At 40.9% G+C, this 12,219-nt stretch overlaps 1 protein-coding gene across 2 annotated transcripts in view; it reads right to left on the bottom strand.

Annotated features, from left to right (window-relative positions):
• Positions 1-485: 485 nt before the first annotated feature.
• Positions 486-12,219, bottom strand: part of gnb5b (guanine nucleotide binding protein (G protein), beta 5b) — a 79,077-nt gene continuing 67,343 nt past the window's right edge. For both annotated transcript variants that reach the window (XM_072565075.1, XM_072565076.1), the window contains 3 exons: positions 11,507-11,603; positions 5,649-5,815; positions 486-1,932 (listed from right to left, as the gene is read on the bottom strand). In XM_072565075.1, coding sequence (XP_072421176.1) covers positions 1,921-1,932; positions 5,649-5,815; positions 11,507-11,603 — 276 coding nt within the window. In that variant the 3' untranslated portion in view covers positions 486-1,920. The remainder of the gene's footprint in view (positions 1,933-5,648; positions 5,816-11,506; positions 11,604-12,219) is intronic.

Raw genomic sequence — 12,219 nt, 5'->3', positions numbered from 1 at the left:
ACATTGAATTAATTAATATCATTCCATCAAATCCAAAACCTCCCAGTCCCTGTGGCACCCACTCGTCAAATGTGTCAGGGCGCTAACAGACATTGCATGCTTGAAAAATATCTTTTTAAACATAATAGATTTCTAAGTTAAGAAAGGTTATGAAATAAAGATTTTATTTCCATTTTGATTCACGATATATTCTTTGGTGCAAAGAAGGACTTATTTCCTTGAAATATTTTTCACTGGCTGACCTATTTATTCAGCATAACTCATATTACTGTGACTTTCAGAAGCAGGGCCCCACCATGGTTAATGATAATCTTTGCCGGTGACTAGAACTCCTCTTTTTGTTCGAGGTCACCCCTCTTTCTGGAGTGAAATTACTGGCTGTTTGAGAAACTATCACCCTGTTCATTTTAAAGAGCTTAAAAATCAAATTATGTGGAATCATTACCCTCTTCCTTATTTAAAGTGTAAAATCAAAACATTTGACATTATTTAAAATATTATATGTTCCATTTATTAACTTTTGGTACATTTCAAAAGATTTACACAAATTTTCACCAAAAGAACTGTTTAAATATACACAAAACAAGTACAGTAAACAAAACCAAAATTGTATACTGGTTCTACAGAAAAGAAATGCTTTAACAACGACCCTACAAAGAGTCAGAGAGCTTTACTTTTTGCCTAGACCTCAGTAGTATTGTAACATAGTATTGCACTTCTTACCAAGTGAATTGAAATCTTCAAAAGTTCACAGTGCATTTAAATCTACTGCATTGGATTACATTGATTGAATTTTACAATTTACCACTTCAAACATCTTATGCTTAGGTTAGTCCTGTAGCAATATTCAATGTTCTCAAACAGTCATTGACTATAGACCTACTACACAGATTTGACATCTGCTATTAAATATTATTTTACAATTCTGTAAAAAAAATTATGCTGTCAAAATGGGCATGCCGAATTTTAAACAAAAGGGAACTTTGCCACCTATAAGTAGTGTACCTATTCCGCACAATTCAAATTACTGTATATATATCACATACATATTATCTAGCTTAAATAGATTCTCTACACTGTTCATTATCCAGTTCATTCACCATCACACCATAAATTTTCACATATAGTTCTTATTAAACACAGAATATAAACAATTCTTTAGAGGGTCTCTTCCCCCAGTGCAATCAACAATTTGACCAAAGAAAGCTACAAAAAAAAAAGCCCCACAGATTAAATCATTCTGATTTGAAGGGTTTGCTGGAATAGAGTCATATAACACAGAAACAACCCCTCAGTCTAAATCATCCACGCTGAGCAAGTTTCCCAAACTAGTTCCCACTTGCCTACATTTGCCCACATACCTCTAAAACTTTCCTATTCATGTACCTACCCAAATGTCTTTTAACTGTTGTAACTGTACTGCATCTACCACTTCCTCTGGCAGTTCATTCCATGTATGAACCAGTAAAAAGGTTGCCCCTCGGGCCTCTTTTAAATCTTTCTCCTCTCACCTTAAAAATATGTCCCCTAGTTTTGAACTCACCCACCCTGCATGGAAACATTAAAGTTTTGATGTAAATGTGCAAATTAAAGAACAACTTACAAATGGACGCATGGCCAGAAAGTGGGGAAACTTATTACTGAATAACATTTGGAAAAGGCAGAAACTATTTTGAAAACATTTTATTTGCTGTAGGTTGAATTGAATGACGGTACCAAAATAATAATTCTCTAATCTTCTACTAGAACTCTTAAATTATTAGATTGTCATTACAGACTTGGTTATATGTCACAAACCCCAAATATTTTCACATTTCCTATAACAGAGAAGATCTAGGAGTCAAGCCATCAAATTAGTAACACCACGAAATCCTAGAGTGGAAACTTTATTGAAGGTTGGGTGATCAAGTTCAAGAAATTTTAAGCCCAAATCTGAAAAACAGAATAAAAAAGGTAAATTCATTTTGTTGGTTTATACTGGTAATGATCTCAGTACTGTTAAGTGAAGACATTTTGGATCATTTATGCATTTTGAAATATTTGACTCTCATGGCACAAATTTGCTTCTCAAGTTCACTCCAATAAAGTCATGAACATATTTATGCAGAATGGATTTATAATTTCACTTGTCCAGCACAGAGAGAAATCGTCCACCAAGGGACACACTGAAATTCTTCTCTCAGACAGTTGTGAATTTGTGAAATTCTTTAAGACAGACAGCTGTAGAGATAAGGTCGTTAAGCATGTTCAAGGCTATGACAGATAGATTTTTAATCAGTAAAGGAATCAAGGATGATAGGGAAAAGGCAGCAAAGTGAAGTTGAGGATCAACTCCATGATCTCATTAAATAAAAACGAAAAGAAATACAGATGTTGTAAATCAAAAACAAAAACAGAAATTGCTGGAAAAGCTCAGCAGGTCTGGCAACATCTGTGAAAAGAAATCAGATTTAATGTTTCGGGTCCAGTGACCCTTCCTCAGAACTGATGGTGGTTAGGAAAATGTGGGCTTTTATGCAGAAAATGTGGGCTTTTATGCAGAAAATAGGGGTTAACGAGTAAATGATAGGTTGGGATAGAACCCAAAGAGAGATAAAAGCAGTTGGACAGAGAAAGGAGTGGATAATGTTCTGGCTCGGAGGGTGAATACCTGTTAATGGAGACTGTTAGTGGCTAACAATGGGTTGTATGCAATAGCAGATTATGTTACAACAAGGCCTGGTGTATAGGGTGGGGGCTGGGACATTAGAAATTTCAAGACCCTAAAATTATTGAAATCAATATTAAGTCCAGAAGATTGCAGGGCCCCCAGGGGGAAATGAGGTGCTGTTCTTCCAGCTTGTGCTGAGCTTCACTGGAGAACTGCAGCAAGCCTGATTCCGAAATGTTGGCCAGGGAACAGGATGGGTGTTGAAGTGGCAATGACTGGAAGTTCACGGTTATTTTTTTGAGGGCCGATTGTAGGTGTTCTGTAAAACAATCACCCAGTCTACCCTTTGTTTCTCCAATGTAGAAGAGACCACATTGTGAGCAGCTAATACAGTAGACTAGATTGTGAGAAGTGCATCCTGTAAAGAGTCTACTCCATTCTCCCAGTTCCTCCAGCTTCAATCACAAATGTTCCTCAGATTCCAACTATGACAAAGGAGCCTCCTAATGTTCACCTTCTTCCTTAATAGACAATACCCCAGAACCATTGTTGACAGGGTTCTCAATTGGGGATGACTCATCTCCTGCACAGCGATAGGATTCCCCTTCTTCTTACATACCATCCCCCCAGCATCCACATCCAGAAGATCATTAGCCGCCATTTATGCCACGTCCAGCAAGATGCTACCACCAGACACATACCCCCACTTCCCTTCCTTGTCTGCCTTCAAGAGACCATTCTCTCAGAGACACTTTGGTGCACTCTTCCTTCCCTCCCAACACCCCGCAGCCCAATGGTACTTTCCCCTGCAATCACCGAAGGTGTAACACCTGCCTATTTACCTCTTCCCTCCTCAGTATCCAAGGGCCCAAACACATGTTCCAGGTGAGGCAGCGCATTACATGCACTTCTCACAATCTAGTCTACTGTAGGAGCTGCTCACAATGTTGTCTCCTCTACATTGGGGAACGAAGTGTAGACTGGGTGACCATTTCACAGAACAACTTCATTCTGCCCAAAACAAAGACCCTGAACTTCCATGTCGCCACCTTAACACCCCACCTGCAGCGCTCCAGTGAAGCTCAGCGCAAGCTGAACCTCAATTTCCACCTGGGGAGCCTGCAGCCTTCTGGACTTAATACTGATGTCAATAAATTTAGGGTCTGAACTCACCCATGTCTTAGCCCCCACCTCCACACACCAGATGATCTTATCACATTGTCTGTTATTAAGTACAACCCACTGTTAGCCACTAACAGTCCCCATTAACAGCTATTCACCCTCCTAGCCAGATCGTTATCCACTTCTTTGTCTGTTCAACTGTTTTTCTCTCTCTATTGTTCACCTATCATTTACTGCTTACCCCCATCTACTGCATAAAAACGCACAGTTTCCAAGCACCATCAGTTCTGAGGAAGGGTCACTGGACGCAAAATATTAACTCTGATCTTTCTTCACAGATGTTGCCAGACCTGCTGAACTTTTCCAGCAGTTTATGTTTTTGTCCATGACCTCACTAAATGGCAGAACAGAATCAATGGGCTGAATGGCCTAATTCTGGTACTACGACTTACAGTCTTCCAGGTTCTGCATTGCACAATCAGAGCTGTCAAAACAGCGTAATCACTAATGAAGCAAGTAGCTAACCAGGTGATTGACATTAACTGAGTCGGAGTCGACCTAAAGGGGAGAAAATGAGGGGGGAGAAAACGGAACATAAAGGGGAGAAGGTGGAACTGGTATATGAAAGAGGTGGTGCTGGAAAAACACAGCAGGCCAGGCAGCATCCGAGGAGCCAGAGAATTTCGGGTATAAGCCCTTCTTCATGAATGAGGCTGGTGTGCCAAGCGGGCTGAGATAAAAGGTAGGGGGGAGGGAATTTGGGGGAGGGGCGCTGGGAATACCTCCTTCCACCTATCGTATTCCCATCACCCCTCCCCCAAATTCCCTCCCCCCTACCTTTAATCTCAGTCCGCTTGGCACATCAACCTCATTCCTGAAGAAGGGCTTCCTGAAGAAGCACCACATTTTTCAACTCTGGTCTCCAGCATCTGCAGTCCTCACTTTCTCGTGGTATATGAAAGAGTCAATGAAGTGTGAAGCTGGAAAAAGCACAGCATCAGAGGGGAAGGGGAGTCGACATTTCAGATTGGAACTTTATAACGAATGGAATTCTAATAACTTTAAGACTAGAGTCGTTAAACTCTATATACAAAGGAAAATATACTGCTTTTCTGTCTCTTGACTGGCTTGGATCCAGATTGACACAGGTAATATAGGAGAGTGTGGTGCTGGAAAAACACAGCAGGTCAGGCAGCATCCAAGGAGCAGGAGAATCGGCATTTTGGGCATAAGCCCTTCATCAGGAATCAGGATGCTGCCTGACCTGCTGTGCTTTTCCAGCACCACATTCTCGACTCTGATCTCCAGCATCTGCAGTCCTCACTTTCTCCACAGGTAATGTCTGCTTGAAAATGATTACAAGATGCTAGTCTAATCAAAGTCCTGGGTGGTTGAGATTAGCCTGTCACAGCTGGCAACACTGGAATAAGTGTGTGAGCAAAAATCACAGATCTTCAAAAGTCAAGAGCCCAATCTTGGCGCAATTGCATTTGTGCAGTGTATTGCTATGTTTATCTCAAAATCTATCAATTTGATCACAGGCCTTCTGTCAGCAAAGACCTGTACAAATTTGCAAGTGGAAATTGCAATTATGGCTTATATTAAGCACTCAGACATTCAATTTCCAGAGTTGATGAGAAATAGTGATACCAGCAGTGACTTCTATTTGTTGTCAGGAGTATGTTGACTGGGTATCAGGAACACCACCTCCTGCCAGCTATTAGTGCTTTGGGAAGCACACTGTGGGTTGCCCTTGGAGGGGCTGCTTTAATATAAATGGAAACTTGAGAAAGCAGAAGACTTTGCGCTAGATCTCTTCCTCAAGCACAAAGTTGCAAAATGTTCTTATTTAATATCTATTTTTTAACAAACCAACCCTCAGAGTATGATCCCACGATCCTGAGCAGAAAGCAGTGCCATCAGGGGAAACTCGCAAAGTGCTGACCCGGTTCTCATGTCCAAACAGGATTGACACTCGTGTTCCTTTCAATACATCCCACACATTGATGGTGTAATCATTGTAACCAGCGAACAAGAGGCGACCTGGAGAATACAGCAAGCATATAGTTTTGGTGACCATTTTTAACTTTACAACCTCAGTCCCTCATAATTCTGGACTGCGGATCCCATTTCATACTGGCAGAACAGAATGATAATAAGAGTCATGCGTAAGATGGAACATTCTGTCACAAAACTCTCTATCGTCCTGAGGGATAGTGAAACATTGCAAATAGCTGTTTCAAGGAAGGATTGTCTTTTCACTGTATGTGGAAAACCACTGCTTCCCAGATTTAGCAAGGAGGAATCACAGAATCAGAGAAATCCTACAGTGTGGAAACAGGCCATTTGGCCCAACAAGTCCACACCAATCCTCTGAAGAGTAACCCATCCAGACTCATTCCCCTAACTTATTGCTCTAGATTTATCTCTGACTAATGCATCTAACCTACATATCCCTGAACAATATGGGCAATTTAGCATTGCCAATTCCCAACCTGCACATCCTTGGATTGTAAGGAAACTACAGCACCTGGAGGAAACCCACGCAGACACTGGGAGAATGTCCAAAATCCACACAGAGCGTCACCCGATGCTGGAATCGAACTTGGGTCGTTGGCACTGTGAGGCAGCAGTGCTAACCACTGAACGGGCAGGAATTCTGTCCTGTGCCACTACACTGCTCTCAGTTTCCCTGGGCCTCCCGGGAAGGGTCTTTGGGTCCATCACTCAAGAAGGAGCAAATGAAGTATTTTTAACAATGTACAAAATGGGGGAAGAAGGACTCTCATGGCTTCCTGCCTCCCCAAGTTATCTCATCCTGTGTCCCGTTGGAGGGATGTCTTGAGAGGTTTGTGCAGGGGCTTCATGCTGCTAATCCGACAAATGGGGCAAGTCCAAAAACCACTGTGTTGGTGTTTATTTTTAAGTTTGAAGTCCTCCTCCCCAGACAATGGTCTAAAATCATCACACATTATCATTACTACAGCACTTAAGTTTCCCAGCTCCCATTCTGTAATCCTTCCCACCTCTACAGTTTTTGCTACAAAGCAAAGGGGAGTTCATCAGTAGAGCACTGACACTATGCAAATAGCATGGTGCCAGGGGCATCACATGTTTAATAGACACAGAGCCTTTTGGGGTGCAATTATTCAATGTTCAGCAACCATCCATTTAGAAAGAACCATTTATGTATGTTATTTAAGCCTTTCTCTTATGGACAAAAATGGATTGGTTGAACATCCCTTTTGCATTTTCTCTCCAGTTTTATTGAACAGTTCAGTCAGACCCTCATCTCTCTGACTAAATGACATTTCCTTTTCACTACTGTCATCAACATGTTTTTGTTCTGAGCCACAGTTATACTGAACAAAAAATATTTTGCTTGGAAAGTCCCCATAACATTAAAATTCCTGAGAGTGGTCAACAATATTTTGAATTGGATTAGTTTTCAAACACACTTTTTATTTTACAGTCTTACTGGAATGGAGAGATGGACCTTTGTTGTACAGTTTCAAAACTCTTTCATATAGCCTGTGTTGTGTATTTTATATGAGATCAATACAATAGATGTTCTTACACTGTAAATGACTTCATTAAATTATAATCACAAATCCCTTGCTGATTATTTTCTGTGAACTGTCTGACCTTTTATTTTCTCAAAGTGAATTATGCTGCTATTGTATCTTTACAAAAACTTGTGCCATCAAGTGGTCTGCAAGTTTCCACCTCTCACTGGGGCAGTCACTGGTACTAAATCTGAGGGAAGTAAAATAACTGACCTAGTGGAAGCTATGTATCCTTGAAAAAGACAGGTCAACATTTCATTGGAGAACAAGCATGTACGACAGAAATGAATTCTACCTGTCCCTGGTGTTGCGAAGGATGGGCCTGGCCTCACTGCTGCTGAACACTCCAAGTAGTTGGACTGTTCCGTATTACTTGTCCTTCGTGGAGAAATTTATGACAGAAAACATCTTTGACCACAAGTCCATCAGGAAGTGGTCAGCACCTAGCGTTCTTGAGACACTTTGGGAAAAAGAGAGAGCAGATCCTGTTGAACGGTTTCCTGTGCAGACTACCAAAGTCATTTGGCAGAATACCTCAATGCCAGAACTTTTAAACAAGCACCAGGACATGGCTTGGCTGGTGGTGAGAAGTGCCCTGCCTGTGAGATTCTTTATGCATGCCTGGACTGTCTGCGCCACCACACGCTGCCCTCAAAGCAGCTGTGGAGGGGACGAGACTGTCACACATCTCCTTCTGGACTGTGCCTATGCAAATGAAGTCTGGAGAGGAATGCAGTGGTGTTTCTCAAGGTTCGTCTCAAGCAGCTCTGTGACATGGGGCTACGTGCTCTACAGTCTGTTCCCTTGGATGCACACCAAGACAAACATCAACTGCGCCTGGAGTACCGTCAACTTGGTGAAAGATGCTCTTCGGTCTGCCCAAAACCTGCTATCTACCAGTTGAAGGAGTTGACCCTGACTGAGTGTTGCATACTGGCACATTCCAATGTCCAGGACTACGTGCTGAGGGATGCACTAAAGCTTGGGGCAGTTGCTGCCAAGGCATAGAGGAGAAAGACCACTATGTGAAGTCCTGCTGCCAAAGAATAATGGGGGGGGGGCATTCAATAATTGGGCCCTCCTGACACCTCAGCTAAATGCCAAGAGGTTGACTGTAAATACAGAGAATCATGAACATCAAAGGCTTAATTTGTTCTCTGTAAGGAAAGAAAGTATAGATCTGAATGGCTTCATTAACTGTACACATACCTAAAGATTTCTATCTATGAATAAAGTACATATTTGCAATAAAACTAGTACAAGAGAATAGTACATGATTTTTTCATTGGACATGACAGCAACAGTCTTATTAAAATTGTAGACGTTACTGAGCATGATGTGTACTCAGATTGCACCAGGACAGGGCACAACCTTGAAGAACACAAAAATATACTGATGCCAACCTCCAACTCCTACACAAACAGATATAATGTAGGAGGCAGAAGCTGTTGGATTTGGGTACTATGGGCGGCATGGTGGTTAGCACTGCTGCCTCACAGCGCCAGAGACCTGGGTTCAATTCCCGCTTCAGACAACTGTCTGTGTGGAGTTTGTACATTCTCCCCATGTCTGCGTGGGTTTACTCTGGGTGCTCCGGTTTCCTCCCACAATCCAAAAATGTGCAGGTTAGGTAAATTGGTCATGCTAAATTGCCTGTAGTGTTAGGTGAAGGGGTGAATGTAGGGGAATGGATCTGGGTGGGTTGCTCTTCAGAGGGTCGGTGTGGACTTGTTGGGCCAAAGGGCCTGCTTCCACAATGTAAGTAATCTAATCTAGTCTATTAAGACTGGCATAAATATCAAATGTGCAAACTGGAGGGAGATGGCACTAGCTATGAGTGCCATCTCTGTCAACCCTGGAGCTGCAGACCACTATGGCAAAAGAATGTCAACAATCTCAGCAGAGTTGGCAAGGTAATCTACATGCTAACTTCTCATTTTCTTCTTTGCATTTCGAGCATGAGCACAAATCTCGCGCCAATACTAATGATTCCTTTCTCAATATGCAATACCCAGTCTAGGATGGCTTGTTGTCTAGTTGGTTCCTCAAAATGTATTAATCCACAAAATATTCCCATACACACTCCAGGAATTCCTCCTCTATGGTTTGCCCAATCTATATGCAGATTAAAATCACCCATAACTGCAGATGTTCCATTATTGCATGCATCTCTAACTTCCTGTTTAATGCCATTCCTCATAACAGTCGGTGGGGGGGCGGGGGGAAGGGGTGTCTACAGTTTGGGGGAGTCTTTATATCTTTATATGACATCCAAAATATCTACACAGATTCCACATTGTCAGAGAAAATATCTTTCCTTACTGTTATGTTAATGGCCACTTTAACCAGCAAAGCAATTGTTTGCATGTCACTGTTTGTGTATTCAATGAGACTTTGTTCTGACATGTCATTTTGTCATTGGGAGGTTACAGGAAAGTATGTACTCACTCTTATAATTACACAGATTAAAGTGCATGCGATGGGGTGTAGTTTATTGGAGAACTGGTTGACAGACAGGGGACAATGTGTAGGAATAAACAAGTCTTTTTCAGAATGGCAGACAATGACTATTGGGGTATCTCAGGCATCAGTGCTTTGACCCCAGCTATTCATAATATGTTTGAACAATACAATTATTGACAATTTTGTTCGGGAGGAGTGGCTGCACCTATTATGTTGTAAGATGAGTAGTGGGTTTACAAATGTCTCGACCTCAAGTGGAGAAAGAAGGGAATCAGGCTATGGTATCAAAAGAAAGGCAAGATAAAGGGTGACCTTTGCTATGATCTGCTCTCCAAGTGCCTATTATCTAGTAACTTGCTTGTTTCATGTGACTTTGCAGCCAGGGACATCTCCTTGGCCACGTCCATGATCAGTCTTGAATGCACTAAAGTTCTGTTCTGACATCACATGCTTTCACCATACACAGGATGTTTACAATACAGAAAGAGACCACTCAGCCCATCATGTCTGTACTGGCTCTCGGTGAGAACAATTCACCATGCAGGTTTTTCACAGAATTATAATATTAATTATTATAGTTTATAATCAGACTCTTAAAAGATTTTTTTAATTAGTCTGATAGAAACCAGTTTATATATATATATTTCCGTTATGAAGTTCACTCTTATTTTAATCAATTATAGATCTAATTTTTAAAAAAAATTACAATGGTTTTCTGTGCAATTTGAAATGTTCCCCAGCATCCCTTTCTTGTTAGTTGTTTCCTTGGAGTGTGTGTTGACAGAACTAATTCGACATATTCATCCATGTACTAAAGAAGAACATCCATCCCCTAATGTTTGCAAATCAATTTTACCAATTTGCTTAATAGATCCATTATTGAAAACTCATCATATTTGGAAACTAGCCTTAACTTTGAAAGGCTAGTTAAAATTTCCTTAACAATTAATGATTAGTAAAAGTATTAACTACATTCTTCAAAAGCTTTGGAAACTATATTTAGAGAAACTGGCAGCAATCATTTGAAAGGATATCTATGTAATTTTCTTTCTCTCCATTCCTGGCATTCATTATGTATTTAATTTTTGGTTCCCAAACTGGAAGTGCTACACTGACATAATACTCACAGGTCAGGTATCTAAGAACAACTCAAGTCTGCTGAATCATTAGATACTACTACCAAATGGCATTGAAAGTACTAATCATTGCTATTAACTGCATACCTTTCTTTATTTCAACAGGATAAGAAGAGACTGGATGTTCATGCTTGGAAAGAGAGAGGGTATCCTTGGAGAGGGAGCACACTGTGTCCATCAATGCTCTCGATGCCTTTAGAGAGAGAGGTGGTCACCATGGGGGACACAGTGCTTTATTTCCCCGTCTAACTCCATTTTGATTTAATTCCTTCCTGCTCTCTCTACCCCCACCTCACCTTTGGTGGCTTGCATTGCCCTTAATGGGCTTTGTTTGTAAACATTCAACTAGCCTTCTTGGTGTTTTACTAGTGGTGGTTACTAGTTTGGAAAAAATAAATCGCAGTGATTTTGGTGGTAGGAAGGTCACTCCGCTGTGCGTAATAATAAAAAACGAATGGACAACACAGAGGGCTGAAGTACAAGTTTAGATTCGATGGTGTTTTTTCAGCCTTTGAGTGTAATTCCGATTTCCTAGAATTGGTTGTTTTAGCCGTTATGAAGATACTCACCACTCAGTGAAAAGTCTACACTGGAGGCACCAAAGATAATACTGTCCTTTGAATAGATGGCTACTTCTCTGTCTGCACGGAGATCATACAGACGACACTGTAAAACAGGCAACAGTCTTATGAAAATCTTAAATTATTATAATTTCAGACTTACTTTGAAAACTGTAAAGATGTTGATGGTTTAAAATTTGTCAAGGCAGAATGGGACACTTTAAAAGATATTCCAGTTTCAGTTCAAAACAATCCAACTCTCAAAAGACAGATCCTTTGGTTTTCTTGAAGGCTGCATATCTTTATAAACGGGCAGATGCTTGGTAAATTTTTTAAAATGTGGTTAAAGCATGGTGTATGACTATGTATGTTAATTCTGTGGAATTCCAGGAGACAACTGGTAAATTCAGTTATATCAGACTGGGTGGAAATGAGGAGATTGGCAAAACGAAAGGTGACAAGACTGTATAGATAGTGGACAGGATACTCTAATTGGCAGGAAGTGACTAGTGATGTCCCACAAGCATGTGTGCTGGGCCTCAACAAGCCACTTTATTCATTAACTTGGAAGGTGGGTTCGAAAGCCACATATCCAATTTTACAATGACACAAGCATGTGCGGTACAGTAAGCACTGTGTATTGAAATGAACAATCATCATGAGAGATATTGTGCACTCAAGTGAATTGTCAAAATTGTGGCACTGTGTGGTCATCCACTTCA

Source organism: Chiloscyllium punctatum, chromosome 48 (genome assembly GCF_047496795.1).
Source record: "Chiloscyllium punctatum isolate Juve2018m chromosome 48, sChiPun1.3, whole genome shotgun sequence".
In the NCBI taxonomy this organism is placed as follows: Eukaryota; Metazoa; Chordata; class Chondrichthyes; order Orectolobiformes; family Hemiscylliidae; genus Chiloscyllium; species Chiloscyllium punctatum.
Note: the sequence above shows the minus strand (reverse complement) of the source record. Positions and strands in the feature narration are given on the sequence as shown.